The sequence below is a fragment of the Chiloscyllium plagiosum genome, chromosome 34 (assembly GCF_004010195.1).
Source record: "Chiloscyllium plagiosum isolate BGI_BamShark_2017 chromosome 34, ASM401019v2, whole genome shotgun sequence".
Classification (NCBI taxonomy): Eukaryota; Metazoa; Chordata; class Chondrichthyes; order Orectolobiformes; family Hemiscylliidae; genus Chiloscyllium; species Chiloscyllium plagiosum.
In genome coordinates, this window is record NC_057743.1 from 19,231,723 (window position 1) to 19,252,850 (window position 21,128).

Consider the following 21,128-nt stretch of genomic DNA (forward strand, 5'->3'; position numbering starts at 1 on the left):
CATCTGAAGACGGAGTAGGAATTGGAGGTAGCCAGTCCTGCACCTGAAGTAGAGAAAACATTACTCCTGCTGTTGCGCACACAGAATGCAAGTGGGAGTTTGAAGACAGGCTTCAGTAATATTTAAAGGCAGGTGAAAGATTTGCTGAGCTTAGGCCTGGAAAGAAGGAATCTATAATATAATCCACACTGAAGGCCAGTTCTGAGGTTAGAAATTATTTGTCTGGAAAAGTGAAAAGGGAGAAACACCTTGGAAGCTGGGAGCAACTGTGGACTATTTGCTGCAGAGAGCATAATGTCGGGTAAGTATAGAGCAAAATGTCTGTTGCTGTAACTTAATGTTTAAGTCCCCTCCTAAAAAAATTAGTTCAAAGTGTTTTCTTTAGTCAATTGTTACAGTAAAAGTTTTAAAACGTAAAACCTTGTCATGTTATTCTTTCAAACAATAACTGGAAATTCAAATTTCTCTTTCAAGTGTAACAGTCTCCATAGATATCAAATTATTTGAATGTTTGTGTATGTGTGCACACACCATTGTACACATATGTACATAACATACCATTGACATATACATATACGCATATCTCTCAAATTTAGGCATCATTGGGGATCTGCCTGTTGCTCTGACAGATGAATGTTCAGAAAAGAAAAAGCAAAAGAAACATGCGTGTTTTGAATTCTGGATTGACATGATCATGTACATGTTTGTTCAGGATGCAAATTGCATAACTGATTATAAACATTGTTTATTAGGTCAGCAGCAAAGGAATGGATGGGGCAATGATTTTGTGCTGAACTCTCTTGCCTTGAAGGCACTGACTCAGTTCTCCTCAAACATCGAAATCGCTTGATGACAAGGACTTCTCCTGGGTCTGTGCAAGGTTGATTCCTTTCCCAATATTGACAGAGTGTGCGCAAGTGAGAGTTTATAGAGGTCTGTGTCTCTGGAAATACATTGTGTACGTGCGTGTGTGTGTGAGCATGTGCACGTGCGTGCATACAAAAAGTTTCTGTTTGTACTTTTCACACCCACTCCTGACTTACTCATCTTAACCTTGAATAATGTTAACTTGGATCTTAGCTAAGTTCAAGGTTGTGTGAAGCTTTGCTATCCGTGAATGGTATTGTTTCAGCACTGGGATAATCCTCTTTCAGTAACTGATCAGGCACAGTAATGTTGCTCAGTAGGTGGAGCTGACAATACGTACTCTGTCTTGTTCATGCCGGCTGTTTGTATCCCGCCTCAGCTGCTCCAGGTCCATTGAAATAGCGTTGAGCTCACGCTGAGTATTGGTCAGCTTCTCTGAGAGAATCGCCTTCTCTGACTCCTTCAAGGACAGGATCTGTCCAGAGAGATCAAATAATTAGACAATGCGGCAGGAAGGAGTCTGGAGCAGTCACCACCCAGTAAGAGTCTCTTAATTAAACAGCCGGGGGACAGGGGCTGCTGTTACAATGGACTTTCAAGCTGTGAAACTGAAGTTGAATACCCAGGTCAAATAATTCCCACATTACCCAGGATATCAATGAACAGTGTAACACCTGGTTTGCTTCAGTAAGGAAATACATACAGGACAAACACAAAGGACATGTGGGGACAAAGCTGAGAAAACTCAGCAGCAGGCTGTTGGCCACTGTGCACTGCCACTCAGAATCCCAGCAGGTCATTGCCAATGAACATCCTTCATTCAATCACTAAGGTGGCTCTGAGTGGGTGAGTGTGAGTGGGCAGGATGATGAAGGGGTGGGGATGAGAGACCCCCTTGTCTTTCACCTACCTGCTGTTTCTCGTTCTCAGCCAGCAGCAATGTCTCATCGCGCTCCTGCTGCAGAGCCGTGATCTCTTCATTTAACTCTTCCTTCTCAACTTCAAAGCGAGCACAAAACTCCTCTCGCTCCTGCTTCAGCTGATGGATAATCTCCTCCCGCTCCTCTTCCAGCCTCAGACGCAAGGCTTCCTGTAACAAAGGATTGGATACAGCCTCTTCATTAATGAGCCCACCCACACTGGGCTGTGATGCCCCGTGGCATCAGTCACCCTCTTGCCGCTTCACCGACACAGTTGACCCTCATATCTGAGCCTAGACTTTCAGGCAAGAAGACTATTTAACTGCAGAAGGCAACACAGTGCAATTGTGCAATTCTTTGTCTGCTATGACCAAACATCCAGTTTTTACAAAGACCGGCCATGCCTGTGATCAGCAGTGGAAGTCCCTCTCACTAACCAGTGAGTCACAGTTAACTATCACAGTCCATCAGCTATCCAGCGAGCTCAGGGTCAGTCAGCGGATGGAAGCACAGGGTACCCCAGCTCAGTGGATAACATTTTCCAGTTGAGGTCCAGGGAGACACATCAGTCACTACTTCCAATGAAAGAAGGCCTTATTGTGCTCCCGAGCACTACCGTCCCCATTACCTTCTCTTGCTGCAGTCGATCCACATCCTCCTCGTGGGCCGTCTGTTCCTTTCTCAGAGTGGCCTGTGCTTCGTGCTCGGTTTGGGAGAGTTTCTGGGTGAGGAGCTCCTTGTCTCGCTCTGCCTTGGTCCTCTCCATCTCCATGTCTTTCCGTACACGGTTATTCTCAACTAAAGCACAAACAGAATTGGGCTCAGGTCATGAGTGTGGTCACTTAACAGGCTGGGACAGTGGGGGCTTTTCGTTTATTCTTTCATGTGGATGTTGACTAGCATTTGTTGCTGCCCACCCCTCATTGACTTTGAGGGGCAGTTGAGATTCAACATTGCTGGCCGAGATTCACATGTAGGCTGGGCCAGGGAGAGAAGGCAGATTTCTTATTGTTAAAGAACATTAGTAAGGCAGACAGATAATTCACAATAATCGATGATATTTGTTATGCTCACTATTACTAAATTAGCTTTATATTCATGATTTATTAATTGAATTTAAATTGTGAGAGGTTTGAACCCATTTCCCAGAGCATTAACCTGGGTTATGAATCACTCATCCAATTGGATATTGGATACAGTTCCACTGATGGCCTGTAATACCTCAGCCTTCCACCCTGCAACCCTGCGTTGCTCAAACCATCACCATCTATGAGCCTAGACTGAGACTATAAAGGAGAAAGTGAGGACTGCAGATGCTAGAGATCGAAGTCAAAAAGTGTGACACTGGAAAAGCACAGCTGGTCAGACAGCATCTGAGGAGCAGGACAGTCGACGTTTCAAGCTGAACAGCTTATGCTCGGAACGTTGACTCTCTTGCCCCTCAGCTGCTGCCTGACTGGCTGTGCTTTCCGAGCGCCACACCTTTTGACTGATACGATAAAAAGAGAAGAGATGGTGACGTGGGAACACTGAAACTGAGCTGGTCCCTGCTTTCAGCTGACATCCTGCCACATGGACCTCCTTTAGCAGTTACTCCATGTTAATGAGGAGCAGGATTCCTTAGTGACTTTACTTCCCATTCCCTGTGCTGATGTTAACAGGTCACCAGGAAAGCTAGCCAAAGTCTGCCAAACAGCTTAAACCTCGGACCTACACTCCAGCCTTTGGCGAAACTTCCTGTGAGCTGTCCAAATGAACGATTGATGAATGGTGAGTGTTGGGAGAGGGACTGGAATTTACCACTTCAATACAGTTTTACCCAAACTGTTCAAAAACATGGAGGGTCAATTCGGAGGGAGGGTCAATTCGGACAGAGTCTAAATGCATTCCTTTAACAATGGCGATGTCTGATGAGGGAAAGTTGAGCAGGTTGGATCTATACTGTTTGGAACAAGAGTTGACCTTATTGAAACAAAAGATTCCGAAATGGACTGGATACGCAGTTTAGAAATTAGGAGTTTTCCAATTAAGAAACATGTAGGATTATGAGGAGGCTTGATACGCTGGGTACAGAGAGGGTGTTCTGCCTAATGGGACAGTCTATGACCAGAGGTCAAAATCTCCGAGTACAAAGTCACCCATTAATGACCAAGATGAAGAGGAAATTTTTTCTCTCAGAAAGGTGTGGAATTCTTGACCACAGAAGGCTGTCGAGATTTGGTCGATAATTATAATCAAGGCTGAAATAGACAGATTTCTACATACAGGGAATGGGAAAAATGGCAGGAAAGTGGATTTCAGGATCAGATCAGCCATAATCTCATTATCTGATGGAGTGATCTTGATGGGCTGAATGGCCTATTTCTGCTCCTATGTCTTATGATCTTCTAGGTCTGGACAGTCTTATCGGTGATAGACAAAGTACACGCTTACACCTGTTTCCCTAGACCGTTAGTCCTGGAGCAGGTTACTAGAATGTCATCAGAGGCTATATCTTGAACAGTCCTGTCTGCATCAAATATGACTGCCCAGGAGACTCTCTCACGCTTAACGTCTGCCATTGGTGAAACGAAGGATTACCAGACTGATCATCAAATTGATTTGACCACATTATCAATGCACCTCGATTCAAGTCCCACTCTGGGCCTTGCTGACCCAGAGCCTCTGGCTGAGAGCCAGGGAAGCTCGTCACTGGGCCCCAAGATGTCCTCTGCACAAAGAAGATGGGAAGAAACTGTTCCTGCAACAACAGGATCAGGAAATGGAGGACAGCGATTTAAGGTGACTGACAAAAAAAAAGGCAGTAAGAGGAAAAAATCATTTTATTGATATGAGTGGTGAAGGCCCTGGCTGAGGAGATGGTGGAGGCAGAATCACTAGCTGTTTACAAAAAAAAAAATTGTATTATTATCTGAACAGAACCAATTTTCACGCTTGGTGGAAAGGACATTGGCGTGACATGATCAGAGAATGAGAACATTCCTCAACAGAGGAATGACTTCTGTCTGTGCTGTAACCATTCCTAACTTGTATGAATTGCCACAGTTTATGCTGTAATTCCGCTGAGTCACTCCTCTTCTGAGCGTCTTACCTTGCAGAGCCTCTTTAGCCACAAGCAAAGTCTGATTCTCGCCATGAAGCTGCTCTTTCCGTGCCTCCAGGATTGCCAGCTGCTGCTGAGTATCAAACAAGGTGGTCTCCAGAGCCTCCTTCTCAGACCTGACATGATGAGAGATACAGTCAGAGACTGGGATGTATATCAGGGAGTTGGTGGTACAGTGACAATGTCACTGGACTAGTTATCCAGAAGCCCAGTTTAATGCTCTGGTCATGGGGTCAAATCCCATCATGGCAGATTGTGGAATCTGAATTTAGTCAAAAAAAGTCTGAAATAAAGTGTTATTCTAATGTTGATTATCATGAAATAAATTTAGTGCTCTTAAGGGAAGGAAATCCTGACTCAGTCTGGTCCTTACGTGACTCCAGACTCTCAGCAATGTGGTTGACGTTTAACTGGTGGGTGGTAAATGCTGCCTAACTGGCAGAGAATACATCCCATGAATGAATAAACAAAAACAAAAATATCAGACTGTTACACTGAAGAGCATGTGGCATATCAGAGGGTGTTATGTGGGGTATATCAGAGTAATACGCTGAGGAGTATAAGACATATTAGAGTTATTATATTGAGGGATATGGGATATTTCAGAGATTGTTATGGTTGGAGATCTGGATTATATCAGAGTGTTAGTGAGGGTCACAGAGAGGGGTGCGGTTTGTATCAGCATTGGTCACAGTGAGAGGTACGGTTTATATCAGAGAGGGTCACAATGAGGGGTGCAGTTTATATCAGAAGGGTTATAGTGAGGGATGTGGCTTATATCAGAGAGGGATACTGTGAGGGGTGTGGGTTATATCAGGGAGGGTCAGTGAGGGGTGTGGGTTACATCACAGAGGGTCACAGTGAGGGGTGTGGGCTCACACTGAGGGGTATAGTTTATAACAGAGAGGTTTACAGTGAGGGGTGTGGGTTATATCAGAGAAGGTTATTGTGAGGGGTGTGATTTATATCAGCGTTGGTTACATTGCGGGGTGTGAGGTCCATGAGACAGTGCTTCACCTATACCTTTCCTTGTTCATGGATAAGCATGTATGCCACTTCTCTTTATTCCCAGCATCAAGCTGGGATTGCACCTACCTGAGAGCAGCCCCTTCATCTGCCAGTGCCCTATTCTCACGCTCGGAAGCTGTGAGCTGAACCACCAGATTCGCCTTCTCCCTGGTCACTTCTTCCTTTTCTTTGGCAGCTCGGAACAACGACTCGCTGTTGCGTTCAATCTCACAGCGAGCCTCATGCAGCTCCTCTGCCAAGCTGTTCTTCTGCCGGGTCACCTGACGGAAAACAAAGAGAGGATCTGAGTGCTGTCGTGGGCCTTACATATGTTAAAGGTGGCTCACCGTGCAACTCTACACTATTGTTGCTAATCTGGCAGAGGGATGGCTTATAGCAGTAGTTTCTCTACCTGTCCAAGCTGACCCTGCAGCTCCCCCTTGTCCCGCTGGTACGTCAGCAGGTCCTGCTCCAGCCTCTCCCGGCTCTGCTCCACGAGTTGCAGGGAGTGGTCGAGGCCATGACGTTCAGTGTGCAGGTCCAGCTTCTCTTGTTCCAGTCGCACTAACTCATCGCGGATCGAGGCCTTTTCCTGTTCAACTTCTTTCTTCTGTCCCAGCAGAGTGGCCTTCTCATCTTCCAGCTACAAGACAGCAAAGAGTAAAAGAGTTTAACTAAAGAGGTGCTCGGGAGCTCACATCCGTCTGTGGTTACTCTGACAACTTCCTGAAGGGGGAGCTCCTTTGGTGGGTCAGTGGTCAGTTGCACTGCTCAATGTGGAACTGAACCTTCTGCGTCAGAACGGTCTGAGGTTCTACTAGAGTCTGTTGGTGGACCTGAGCTGGAGCAGCAATGGGGATTGTGCAGTTGGCTTTAGTGTCCCTTGGTTAGGGAAGGGAAAATAAGCTGGCTTTCTGCATCTGATCACCACCCTCCGAAACTGCTCAGAAAGAATGTGCGTATGCGTATGGATTGGGTGCTGTGTATTGTGCATGTGTGAAGTGTGCATGTGTGGTGTGCATGTGTGTTGTACATATGTGCTGTACATGTGTTTTGTGTTGTGAGTGCATTGTGCACACGTGATGTGTGTGTTATGTGCTGTGCACGTGTGTTGGGCACATGTTCTGTGTAAATGCATTGTGCACACATGTTGTGTGCATGTGTTGTGCACTTGCATTGTGTGCTAGGTGTGTGTTGTGCGCATGTGCAGTGTTTTGTGTTGTGCGCGGGTGCTGTGCACCTGTGTTGTACACTGTGTGTTGTGTGCTATGTATTGTGAGTGCTGTGTGTTGTGTGCATCGTGTGTACGAGTGTTGTGCATGTGCTCTGCGTGTTTTGCATTGTGCGCTTGTACTGTGCGCTGTGCGTATGTTATGTGTTGTGTGCGCGCACATGTTGAGGTTTGGAGGCTCGGTTTTCTGCCTTCTTACCTCCAGGATGATCTTGTTCAGCTGCACTTTGTCCTGGGCCAGACCCTCGTTGAAGGCGCTCATTTTCGTCAGAGAATCCCGGAGGGAAGCCTGCTCTGTCCTCAGCTTGTTCAGGATGAGCTCCATCTCAGCATTTGCAGCCTCCACCTTGGGAGGAACAAGCAGGACCAACACCATTTAATCTGGCACAATCCCAAAATGCCGAACAATCCACACTTTATACTCGCACTTACTCATTGTAAACAGCGAACCCAGCAGAATATGCCATCAGATTCCACTCCACCACACGCACAACTCCATTTAGGTGACACCAAGGGAGCATTCAGTCCCGTAGGTGAGGGATTTTCTTCCTTTGTGTTTTTCTGACATGTCGGAGTCTGGGCTGGCTGGGATTTCTGCTCACAACACACTCTTTCTACTGTCTCCATGGTCACACTCATTCACACAGCGCACACAGTTACCCAGTTGCTAAAAATAGATACCAGCAAAAAAAAAAAACAATTCCTGAAACTATTACTCTGGCCAAGCACAGGAACAAGAGTAGGCCATTCAGCCTCTCGAACCTGTTTCGCTATTCAAGGAGATCATGGCTGATCTGTGGCCTAACTTTATACACTTGTATTTGACCCATATTCTCTAATACCTTTGTTCAACAAAAGATTATCTAACAAGAGAAATCAGAGTTAACATTTCAGGTGGAGTGTTTCAGAACTGAGGAAGGGTCACTCGACCTGAAATGTTAACTCTGATTTCTCTCCACAGATGCTGCCAGACCTGCTGAGCTTTTTCAGCAATCGCGGTTTTTGTTTCTGACTTACAGCATTCGCAGTTGTTCCAGTTTTTAAAACATTATCTGACTCAGATTTAAAATTATCAACTGACCCAGCATCGAGGAGTCCAGGAATGTTTACACGAGCTACTCAATCACTGAAACAAGTTTTGGGAATGTTAGAGAAGGTATCAGATTTTAGTTGCTCTTTCAGTGTGAACATGACTTCAGCTTACAAATGAGCAAGATTCCTGCTCCAGTATTGCAGGTTAACTCCAGTCTATGTCAGAGGTCAGTGGACAAGTAAACTTCAGAAAAGCTTAGAGATGCCTGACTTCAGGAAAAAATATGAAAGCATTACAGAGGGTGCAGAAAAGATTCAATAGGATGATTCCACAAATAAGGAACGATAGTTAGATCGATAGGTTGGAGAGGGGGGGACAGCTTTGCTTGGGAAAGAGATGGTTAAAGGGCGATTTGGTAGCAATATTTAAAATTATGAGAGTTCTGGACAGACAAGTTAGGGTAAAACTGTGCCCATTGTTAGAAGGCACAAGGGACAGAAATCTTTGGTAGTTGGCAAAAGGAACAATGGAGAAATGAGTAAATACGTTTTCTTGCCTTGAATGTTTAAGATCTGGAATGGGCTGCCTCAGAGAGTGGTGGAGGCAGATTCAATCAGGTATTCAAGAGAGAGTTGGGTTGTAATCTAAATACAAAGAACATTACAGACAGAAAACCCAGGGAAAGACACAAGATGGAACTGCTCCTTCAAAGAACCAGTGCAGATTCGATGGGCCAAATGGCCTTGTGCTATTCTGTGACAATTGTGTGATAGAGTCACAGTGCTTTAATAGGTCATTCCAACCCCTGGTTTGTCACTCAGATGTACACATTACTCAAAGGATTCCAGAGGTGACCCCAAATCTATGCTCCGATAGCTGATCTCATCCACGTTTACTAACTGAGAACAGAAGCTCAGGGTTGGAGAAGGAAGAATCAGCCAGGGTTCCTGCTCACTATCACCAGACAGGACCTGTGACCAATGGACTATGAAACTTTATTTTAACTTGAATTGGCAACTTCCAGAGAGGGAGATGAGAACTGAAAGAGAAAAACCATCACCACGTTTCCTCACTATTTATTGTTTGGTTGTGATTTTACTCTCCCTTTGCGCAAACGTACCTTGCTTAGAGCTTCTTCAGTTCCTGCCTTCTCACTTTCCAGCACTTCCTTATCCAGTGCTGCCTTGCTCAAGGCCTCCTTCACCAGCACCAACTCCTTTCTCATACTCGAATTCTTGACTTCCATCTGTTCGATCATTTTGTGGCTGTTGGGGAGGAAAGCAGATGCAAATTTAGGAAGGTCAGGCTGTGGGCCTGGCTTCAATTCTGAAATACCTCCTGGCCCAGCATGCTGAGCCTCACTCACCCACGTTCGATCTCCTTCTGCGCCCTCGCCTTGTCCTTCAAAATGTCCTCCTTCTCATCCTCCAGGTTGTCCCTCTGCCGCTGAAGTTCTCCGTTGGCCAGCTGCAGTTTCTCGTTCTCCTGCTGCACCGTCTCGATCTGCAGCTGCAGGGACTGAATAGACTTCTCCAAGTTTGACTTCTCGCTTTCAGAAAGAGAGAGGTGGACCGGAGCAATTAGAGGGAGAGAGGAAGGGACGGGGCGACGGAGTTTACGGCATCAAATTACCGACTGCACCAAAAGCAAGAAAGTGATTCAAAGAAATCGAGATCCAAAGAAACGCAGAGAAAGTCGGCAGAAATAATTTACCGAGAGAGAGAGAAGTGTACACACTCACCTTCCAAGCAGGTCAGCAGAGGAGCGAAAACGGTTGGCGTCACGTTTGGCATCATCCTTGGCTCGCACTGAGTCCTCAGTCTCCTCCTTGAGCTTCAGTATCTGCTGGTCCAGGGCCCGACGCTCATTCTCACTGTCACCCAACTGCTTCTTCAGGGCAGCCACTGACTCCTGACACACCTCGTACCTTCCTCGGAGCTCCTGTCAGAGGAAACACAAAAACCCACGACCAAAATGTTTCAGGAGTGATCGGGGAGCGACGTGCCACTCTCAGAGAGAGATCTCACAGAGTGCAGGCTGTGTCTCCTGCACTGGCAAGTAACCTTTTTGTTCTGGAGTCCCAGAGGTGGAATTGAATGAGATTGCTGGTTCTGAATTCTGCTGTAAACCACGTGCTGGGAAGGGGAGGCTTAGCCATGGTGCCTTCCACGGCTGAATAGTTACTAAAGGGTCTAGTGGATATCTGGGTTAAATGTAAAAGGGGATTCTTGATCTCCAGTAACAGTCAACACCCTCAGGAGAGAATACTGAACTGAATATGCTAGGACATAATGAGACACAGGAGCAGAGGAAGGCCATTCAGCCCATCGAGTCTGCCCCGCTATGCAATGAGATCACAGCTGACCTGATAATCTTCAACTCCACTTCCCTGTCAATTCCCCCAAACCCTCAATTCCCTTACTGATTAAAAACCTGTTTGTCTCAGCCTTGAATGTCCTTAAAGACCCAGCCTCTACATCCCTCTGAGGTAAAGGATTTCACAGATTCACAACGGTCTGCGAGGAGAAATTTGTCCTCATCGTTGTCTTCAATATGCAACCCTTTCTTCTGAGATTATGTCCTCTGATCCTAGACTCTCCCAGGAGGAAAAACAACCTTTCTGCATTTGGGGCAGCACGGTGGCTCAGTGGTTACCACTGTTGCCTCACAGCATCAGGGACCCGGTTTGATTCCGGCCTCGGGCGACTGTCCATCTGGAGTTGGCAATTTCTCCCCGTGTTTGTGCAGGTTTCCTCCGGGTGCTCCAGTTTCCTCCCACAATCCAAAGACGTACAGGTTAAGTGAATTGGCCATGCTAAATTGCCCACAGTGTTCAAGGATGTGTCGGTTAGGTGCATTAGTCAGGGGTAAATGTAGGAGAATGGGTTGGGGTGGGTGATCTTCAGAGGGTCGGTGTGATTTGTTGGGCTGAAGGGCCTGTTTCCACATTGGAGGGATTCTATGATTAAATCCTCTAATAATCTCATGTTTCAAGAAGGTTGCCTCTCATTCTTCTATATCTCAATGACTACAGTCTAAATCTACTCAACTTCACCTCATAAGATAGTCCCTCTATACCTTGGGATCATTATAGTGAACCTTTTCTGGACTGCCTCCAATGGTAGTACATTTTTCTTTAGATAATAGGAGACAAAATTTCTTTCAATCCTGTCATCTCTTGACAGAAGAATAATATTTTTGAATGATGTTTCCCACAGAGGGTGGTACATGTATGGAATGAGCTGTCAAAGGAAGTGGTGGAGGCTGGTACAATTGCAACATTTAAGAGGCATTTGGATGGGTATATGAATAGGAAGGGTTTGGAGGGATATGGGCCGGGTGCTGGCAGGTGGGACTAGATTGGGTTCGGATATCTGCATGGATGGGTTGGACCGATGGGTCTGTTTCCATGCTGTACATCTCTCTGACTCTATGTCATTACATCAACAGAGAGTCATTCCATTTTGGATTTGTCCCATGATCATGCACCTCACGGTCTGTAGTTATGGCTCTACCTGGATCAGGAGTTGTCTCTTCTGCACAGCAGTTTGAACAGCTGAGTACATGGAGTCCGAGAATCCTGGTGAGAGGTTGTATCGTGGCGAATGGCTGCGGCGGGGAGAGGTCCGTCGCCGTGGAGACGGAGTGCGCAGGCTGGACGTGAGCCCCAAGGGACTGAACAGGGAGGACTCCATTTCCGTGACCTCACCGGTCCCCTCGGTGGCTGGGAACACAGCCCCACTTTCAGAGTCAGAAATGATCACCTACAAAAGGGAGAGTTTGGTAACGCTGGTCACATGGTTACAAAAAGTTGAGACAACCCGCAGACAGTCAATAATCCTGACGCTTGCAAAGTCTATCAGCCACCCTATAGCTCAGCAACGTGTCCAAGTGTTTACATCATGGATTTACCAAGTTAGAAGGGTCTCTGCCATGATATACCCGGGTTACATACATCTCCCCCAAACCAGTACCATCGGTCAAGATTAAAGTAGCAAAATACGCAATCAGAAGGCAGCTTAAAATCCCCCACTTTATAAAACTGAAATAGCGTGCAAATCTATTGAGAATTTAATGAACTCAAAATAGCAACATTAAACTTATGAATTTCGATACAAAATATACAACAAAAGTGGACCTTTCAACTTTATTCTGTTGATTAAAGAAACCTTCAAATTCCAACAGATTGTAATTGTTTACTCCCTGATACAATTCCTAATTGTGTAATCATTTGCAGATTTTCTTTTTGACAACTGTTTATAACTATGCTATGAATTATAACTGCTGGTTTTGTTTACACTGTCATCTATTTGGCACTTGCAGCCTCGATGGTTTTTCAATAAATCAATTATCTATCTAATTTGGCTAATGATTTCTTTTCCCCTTTTCCCCATAGGAATTGCTGCTGTCCTAAAGAGGAAGAATTGTATAATTGTCTAATTGTAGCCCCTCTATTACTGTCCACCACTCAATCGGGGCTGCATTTCCCAACTGAGCTACTGTGATGAACATTCTCAAAAGCAATATTCACTAGCTAACCTTGTTAGAGCTAACTTAGACAATCTGTGTGTTTTTTTTTAGAAATGTGAAAATGAGTCTTTTTATAGGAATGGCAACACTTTAAATTTCCATCAGTTTTTGATCTTCTTCAAGAGATTCCCAATGAAAACAGATGTCCAATCAAAGCAGGTCTGCTGCGGAAAAGCCCCATAGCGTGTCAAGAGCCAAAGAGCAACACAGCCTCCCACTGAGGGTCATCCTGTATTACACACCACGCTGGACTCAGATGCTGTGTTTGGGAGCTGGATGTGGCACGTGGGATGAGGATAACTGTTCATGCGGATGTTAAGAACCAGGGATCGCCTTCAACAGGAGCATTCTGTCTTCTTTCCTATTCTTCCTGTAAAAGTGAATCACATAACCCATACAATCGACATCCACTTCCAGCTCGTGCCCTCACCTGTGTGATGTCTCTGAGGATTTGATGCAGCGACTCCAGCTCTGCTTTCACCGACTCAATCTCAGCTCCATCCTGAACATCCTGGGTCTCAGCTCGGCTTGACTCCTGTAAGCACAAAGGGCCTGTTACCCAACGCTCACTACACAGCACAGCACCTGTACATTTAGCACCAGGGTGCAGGACCAAAAGCTTGGCACAGTACCCACTCTGAATCAGTGTATAATAAATCCTTTCCTTTGATCAAATCGGATGGACTGATGGGTTGAATGACCATTAATATGGACATGGGCACCAGCTACCTCCTTTTGGAGTGGAGCATCTAAATATTAATCTGGAGTTCCTCTTGAAACAGAAAGAGTTCTATTTCTTTTCTTTTTATCAAAGCATCTCAGTGGCATGAGACTGTTACTTAGAGTTGCAGGAGATTGAGCAGGTCTCTCATGGAAGCCTCGAAAATTCTAACAGGATTAGACAGTATAATTGCAGAAAGGACATTCCTGATGACAGGGGACTATAGAACCAGGGGTCATAGCTTAAAGTCCCAGGGGAGGCCCAAGATGAGGTGAAATTTCTTCATCCAGAGAGTGGGAAGCATGCGGAATTATGTGCAGTTCCCCTCACACCTACCCCCCCCCCAGTCCTGAAGAAGGGTTAACACCTGAAATATTGACTTCTCCACCTCCTGATGCTGCCTGGCCTGCTGTGTTCTTCCAGCCTCCTGCTTGTCTACTGTGGAAAGCTGTTGAGGCCACACCATTGAATGTTTTCAAGATGATGTTAGATATAATTCTTAGGGGTAAAGGGATCAAAGGGATATGAGGTGAAAGTAGGATCAGGGTAACGAGTTGGACAGTCAGCCATGATCACATTGAATGGTAGAGCAGGCTGGAAGGGCCAAATGGTCTGCTTCCATTTTCTCTGTTTTGCATTTAGGGCTTGAATCCATCGTCCCCCACCTTCCTTCCCCTGTTCACCCACCAGGTTCTCCACTGTCTGGTTCAGGCTGTTGATTGTCTTTTCCTTCTCGTTATTCTGGGTTGTCAGTCGTTCAACAGTCACCATCAATTCTGTGATCCTGGAAGAAACACTCCAGGTTTACATCACGTTTAACCAGCGTTGTCAACAACTGCTTCACACCCACAGGCATATCATTGGAAATAGATCACCATTCCTCTGGTGTCACTGGGCCGAAATCCTGTAACCCTCTACCACCACTGTAGGTGTTCAGTCACCACGTAGACAGCAGTGGTTCAACATGGCAGTGTACTACCACCTTCTTGAGGGGGCAACTAGGGACATGGGACACATGCCGGCCTTGCCCACATCCTAAGAAAGAATGAGAGAGCAACACCAACCCTGGGGCTTATTGGGATACCGGGAGCCACTTGGCAGGTAGGAACTAAAGGGGCATCAGACTGGAATATTCCAGAACAACCTGCTGGAAAACCTGGGGAGGGGAGTATGCAGAGCTTGACAGGGGTGGTTATGCTGGTGTCACGCTGCCTTTGTGTTTGAAACACAACAACTTAAATCAGCACCAAAAGACAACATCAGGGCGGGCAGGATATTGTTAAAATTAGGCCTCCTGGGGATGAGGGTGTTAAATTTTATTTTGAAAAATACTTCTACTGAACTTCCACGTTCCAAAATGCTTTAAAGCCAACGACCAACTTTCAAAAGAGTAGTCGCTGTTGTAATAAGATGTGAAAATCCATAGTCACAGAGGCTAGTGCGGAGTTTAACCCAAGGGTCACCACGCCTCAGGCAAGGGGCAAGGCTGAGAATGGGGATCCTTCACGATAACCTCAGTGAGTGCAGTATCTGAACCCAGACCAGCCACCCAGCCCTAACTAACCCCTTAGGAAACGGTTTCAACAATTTCAGCACTGGGAAATGTTACTGCATAGGAGACCACTTGGCCCATCATAGGTCTGTACTAGCTCTCCAAAGGTGCATCTCACTTGGTGCTATTCTCACACCATCTCCCCATAATCCCACCCATTCTTCCTTTTCAGATAAAATGCCCTGAACCTGCTTCCATTACCCTCTCAAGAAGCACATGCCAGACCTTAGTCGCCCTCTGCGTGAAGAGGTTTGCTCTCACACCGTCTTGCTTTTTTCCACCAAGGGCAAACAAACTCAGGAAATCTCAGGTAACCCGGCCTGATTTTTACATTAATTGCATTGAGCCCATGGGAGTAAGAAGAAAATGTCATGCCTTGTTAGTCACTTATAGCCCCAAAAGGAGCATAGGGCCACTCTCATTACAGAGACAGTCATGTTTAATTGGAGGTCATGACAGCCAGGTGAAGAGAAGAGGTTCAGGAGTAATGGTAACCTCAGTTGATGTGGGAATTGAACCGAGACTGCTGGCGTTGCTCTGAGTTGCTAACCAGCTATCCATCCAACTGAACTAACAGTATTTGCTTGCGTTACCTCAGTCAGCGAGGCCCCCCTCCCAGTTTCCGGATTAAGCCCGTCTGACTCGAAGCCAAGCCAAGGTGCCCAATTGACTTGTGGGTGGAGATCCTGTCTGGGCTGAAATTCTGGGATGTCAAAGATCCACTGCACAGGAGGAAACCCAGATTTTCACACACATCCTGTGTGCTCAACTCCCGGAAAGTCAGCAGGTTGAAAATAGCCCCCTTCCACCTCTCTCCACAGATTCTGTCTGTGCTGTGGCTTCTCAGATATTTTCTGTTATTACTTCAAACTCACAGTATCTGCAGTGTTCCACTTTTAGATTAGATTTTTAGATTGCTATAGTACAGGTTATAAGAGATGTGGGTATATATTACAGTTAAACCAGGGATTATATAAGGCAGAGTTACACTGAGGGCTATGTTGAGTTCTGCAGCAAACACCAAGATTAAATCTCCCTCTTTCAGCTCAGACACTGGGAGTGGCTGCCCTTTACTCCTTGATCTTCGGGCGCCCTCTACTGCCAGGTTTGATAACTGCGGCATAAATTGCATAGATCAAATTTGCTAAAGGTTGTATTATTGAAGAACAAACTATAGTATTAATATAAAAACAAGTAACTGCAGATGCTGGAAATCTGAAACAAACATTTCAGCTCAGCGATCAAACCTACATCCAAAACCTCAACCTGAGCTATAAATCTTCTCAAAAATTGCTAATCCTAAACAAAAACAGAAATTCTGAAGAAATGTTACTGGACTCGAAATATTAACTTTGCTTTCTCTCCACAAATGCTGAGTTTCTCCAGCAATTTCTGTTTTTGAGGCATTAACGCAAACTGACTTTGATTCACACTATCTGTAGCCAGTGCAAACGCAGCCCAGTCAGGGCCCATCTGAAGGGGATAGTTTCACTCTACTGTGCTTCAGAGTCAAGTTAGACCCTTGTACCAGATTTACAGCTTGTTGCTGCCACAATGCACAGCAATGTAAATGCATCCCAAAAATAAAGACACTGACAGGGAGGATTTAGAGCGATGTGGACCAAATGGGTGGCACGGTGGCTCAGTGGTTAGCACCTGGGACCCGGGTTCGATTCCAGCCTCGGGCGACTGTCTGTGTGGAGTTTGCACATTCTCCCTGTGTCCGGGTGGGTTTCCTCCGGGTGCTCCGGTTTCCTCCCACAGTCCAAAGATGTGCAGGGGTTAGGGTGAACTGGCCATGCTAAATTGCCCATAACGATAGGTGCGTTAGTCAGAGGGAAATGGGTCTGGGTGGGTTACTCTTCGAAGGGTCGCTGTGGACTGGTTGGGCCGAAGGGCCTGTTTCCACACTGTAGGGAATCTAATCTAATCTAAAAAAAAATGCTGGCAAATGGGATTAGATTTGTTTATGGTATCTGGTCGGCATGGATGAGTTGGATCGAAGGGTCCTATTTTTCTTGGGCTGTTCTGAAATCAGGGGAGCATCAACCTGGGTGGCCATCAAATCACACATGCTTTTCACACCCTGTGGGGTAGATTGACTGACTGCCGATGTGCGTACTCACATACAGACCTGGCATTCTGCTCGGCCTTCTCCCGGTCGTACTTGGCTTGGAGCTGGATCATTTCCCGCACCTTGTCCCGGAGCTGTTCCTCAAGTTGAGCGAGCTGGATCGACTGTTTCTCCAGAGTCACCGTGGAGCTGCTTTCTGAAATTCGCAGGTATCCGCTCAGGTTCAGACATGACGCGTGGATCGTGCGCGAGGATTTTGCCAGATCGTTCCGCAGCTCGGAGAGATCCCTGAGGGAATCGGAGATCATTTCACCTCGGACAAAAGAGCCTTCCAAACAGTTCCCACTCTCCCAGCTCACAGGAACAGGCACAGGAGAACAGTCCCTCTCTGGAGAAGCAAGAACAACTTGCAGCTCTCGGTGTTCTTGTATATTAAGATTTAACCATCCCTCAACCCCACACTCTTCTGAATTATACACAGTCGCTGGGACCAGGATCCTGTCCTCAACTGAATGTAAATAAGGTTGTAAAGATGAATTTAATTCTGCCCATCATTTGCCCTGTTGGTATAGTCCCTGTCCCAGATATGCTGGTTTTCAACGGATTATGTGATCTACAGGCATCTGCCGCTCATCAATATGTCAAGCAAATGGTCATTTTTCAGCGGTTAACCTTAACAGGATGATAGTATGATACAGCATAGGAGGGGGCCATTGACTCCATCATACCTGTGCTGGCTTGCATGGTAGACCTAACTCTAATTCCAATCCTGTTCTTGAATAGTTTCATCCCCATTGCCATCAAGCATCTAGCTAACAAAATCTCTGCTTCAGCTAATGACTCTGATTGAATAGCTAATTGAGTTTGCCATAACATTATGTCTGATGTATTCTGTAGCCTAAAACACACAAGCATCTCAGTTAAAACCCTGGACCTCCCTCCCTCACTGAACTGTGGGTGTACTTAGCCCACTACAGCAATTCTAAAAGGTGACTCACCAACACCCTCCCAAAGGAAAAGCCTTTCCCACTGGATACTGTCTCCTGCAGCGTCTTAACTCGATTTCCCCACATGGGCTCTGCAATGTTGCATACTGATGTCCGATGAACTCAATGTTAACCATTCAGATCACCTTTTAATCATCTATACTGTATGGTCACTACTGCAGCCAAGGGGTTTCATGGTTAAAATTCCACACTTTCCTGCTTTGACATCACACCGACTGTTGAAAGAGTTGGTAAATAGTGACTGGGGCCAGGAGCTCAAACTGAATCTGCCTCTCGTTAAATGCACCGCTTTCCTCCATGACAACCAGCACTTTGTAGGGAGTGTAATGTAATAATAAGAGTCAGGCATGAGTAGACCCATACCCAGAGTGTGCCCTGCTGTCTGCCCCCTCTTCCACAACATTCTCTGTTTAAACTATGTCGCTACGTGTCTCACCGCTCACTGGCTGACTTTATCTCACAGAAGTGACGTCTGAAGCCCACGACCTGTCTCCAGAGAGTCAGCAGGCGATTGTGTTCGTTGCTGAAATAGGTGTTAAAGGACTAAAATAAAAAGACACAGAAAGATTAAAGCTCAATATTCCAGACTAGTATCAAAAAAAACCTCAGAATTCAGAGTGAGGTAACGGATGTACTAGAAATTGAGAGAGAGAGAGAGAGAGAGAGAGAGATACAGAGAGGGGACGGGGAAGATGTTACAGAACAATACAATGATGAGAAAGGGACATTTCCAAGCCTAATACAGTATCAGATGTGAGGTATGTTTGAAAATGTTAGATTGAGCATTACACTGGGGGCTGCAACAGAGAATGTAACACTGAGGTCAGAGGATATATCAGAAATCATACATACAAACATATGCACAAGGAGCAGACTAGATCATTTAATGCTTCACTACTGAATAAGATCATGGTTGTTCTGATTGTTATTTCAAATCTAATCTACAGTCCCACCTTCCCTGTAACCGTTCACCCACTCTACGTCTGCCTGAAAAATACTAAAAGACTCTGCTTCCACCATCTTTTCAGAAAGTGAGTTCCAAAGCCTCAGAGCAAAAACAATTGCTTCACTTGTCTTAAATTGGCAGCCCCTTACTTTTAAACGATGAGCCCCCTAGATCATGATTTACCAATAAGGGGAATCATCCTCTCCATATCTAACCTGTCAAGGCTCCTCAGGGTCTATAACATTTCAAACAAGTTGCCTCTGACTCTTCGAAATTCCAGCGGAGGACTTACTGAGGCTTGACCATTACACTGAGGGTCATAACAGAGATCATTACATTGAGCAGTTGTATCAGAATGCATTCATTTATCCATATGCTGTTTTTCCTAACATTCCTCAGTTTGCCTACCCACTGTCAATCTATTCCCCATCAGGTCTCAATGTTCCCCATTAGTTACAGAGTCATTGAGATGTACAGCATGGAAACACGTCCTTCAGTCCAACTCATCTATGCCGACCAGACATCCCAATCTGACCTAGTCCCATTTGCCAGCACTTGGCCCATATCTCTCTAAATCCTTCCTGTACACATACCCATCCAAATGCCTTTTAGATGGCATAACTGTACCAGCCTCCACCACTTCCTCTGGCAGATCATTCCAGACACACAGCACCCTCTGTGTAAAGTCACCCCTCAGGTTCTTTTTAAATCTTTCACCCCTCACCTTAAATCTATGCCCTCTAGTTTTGAATTCCCCCACCCCAGGGAAAGACCTTGGCTATTCATCCAATTCATGCCTTTCATAATTTCATAAACCTCTAGAAGGTTGGTGAACCTCGGTCTCCGATGCTCCAGGTTAAAAAAAACACAGCCTATTCAGCCTCTCCCTATAGCTCAAATGCTCCTATCCTAGGAACCTCTTTGTTAATCTTTTCTGAACCTTTTCAGGTTTAACAACATCCTCCTTATTGAAGGGTGACCAGAATTATATGCACTATTCCAAAAGTGGCCTAATCAATGTCCTGTACAGTCCTGCAACATGACCTCCCAACTCCGATACTCAATGCACTGACCAAAAACAGTAAGCAAACTGAACGCCATCTTCACTATCCTATCTACCTGCAACTCCACTTTCAAGGAGCTATGAACTTGCACTCCAGGTCTCTTTCAGTAACACTCTCCAGGGCCCTACCATTTCCTGTATAGGATTTGCCCTGGTTTGCCTTATGGAAATGCAACACCTCACATTTATCTAAATTATACTCTGCCACTTCTCTGCCCCTAGGCCCATCTAATCAAGATCACAATGTGCTCTGAGGTTATTTTTTTTCTCTGTCCACTACACCACTTATTTTGGTGTCATCTGCCAAATTACTAACTATAACTCCTATATTCACATCCACATCAGTTATATAAAAGACCAAAAGCAGTGGACCCAGCACTGGTGCTGGTGGCCTACCATTGGTCACAGGCCTCCAATCCAAAAAATAACTCTCTACCAATACCTTCTGTCTCCTACCTTCAAGACAATATTGTATCTAATTGACTACCTACCCCTGGACCCCATGTGATCTAATCTTACTAACCAATCTACAATGCAGAACCTTGTTGAACACTTTACTGAAGTCCATATGCACAGTGTCTATCACTCTGTCTTCATCAATCTTCTTCGTCATCTCTTCAAAAAAACTGAGGAGAAAGTGAGGTCTGCAGATGCTGGAGATCAGAGCTGAAAATGTGTTGCTGGAAAAGCGCAGCAGGTCAGGCAGCATCCAGGGAACAGGAGAATCGACGTTTCGGGGCATAAGCCATTCCTGAAGAAGGGCTTATGCCCGAAACGTCGATTCTCCTGTTCCCTGGATGCTGCCTGACCTGCTGCGCTTTTCCAGCAACACATTTTCAGCTTCAAAAAACTGAGTCAAGTTAATGGGACGTGATTCAGAACAGATCATAAAATCCCTACAGTGTGTGGAAACAGGCCCTTCGGCCCAACAAATCCACACCGACCCTCCGAAGAGTAACCCACCCAGACCCATCACCCTCCGTTTAACCCCTGACTAATGCACCCAACCTACACATCCCTGAACACTGTGGACAATTTAGCACAGCCAATTCACCTAACCTGCACATCTTTGG

General features: G+C 45.7%; 1 protein-coding gene across 4 annotated transcripts in view; it reads right to left on the reverse strand.

Annotated features, from left to right (window-relative positions):
- The window catches only part of LOC122540258 (rootletin-like), a 100,302-nt gene that overhangs the window by 39,291 nt on the left and 39,883 nt on the right, over positions 1-21,128 (reverse strand). For all 4 annotated transcript variants that reach the window (XM_043675708.1, XM_043675707.1, XM_043675706.1 and 1 more), the window contains 15 exons: positions 18,483-18,589; positions 17,100-17,327; positions 14,101-14,197; positions 13,123-13,227; positions 11,678-11,926; positions 9,904-10,103; positions 9,529-9,711; positions 9,283-9,427; positions 7,329-7,475; positions 6,311-6,541; positions 5,986-6,179; positions 4,879-5,006; positions 2,416-2,585; positions 1,778-1,957; positions 1,208-1,342 (listed from right to left, as the gene is read on the reverse strand). In XM_043675708.1, the coding sequence (XP_043531643.1) occupies positions 1,208-1,342; positions 1,778-1,957; positions 2,416-2,585; positions 4,879-5,006; positions 5,986-6,179; positions 6,311-6,541; positions 7,329-7,475; positions 9,283-9,427; positions 9,529-9,711; positions 9,904-10,103; positions 11,678-11,926; positions 13,123-13,227; positions 14,101-14,197; positions 17,100-17,327; positions 18,483-18,589 (2,499 nt within the window). The remainder of the gene's footprint in view (positions 1-1,207; positions 1,343-1,777; positions 1,958-2,415; positions 2,586-4,878; positions 5,007-5,985; positions 6,180-6,310; positions 6,542-7,328; positions 7,476-9,282; positions 9,428-9,528; positions 9,712-9,903; positions 10,104-11,677; positions 11,927-13,122; positions 13,228-14,100; positions 14,198-17,099; positions 17,328-18,482; positions 18,590-21,128) is intronic.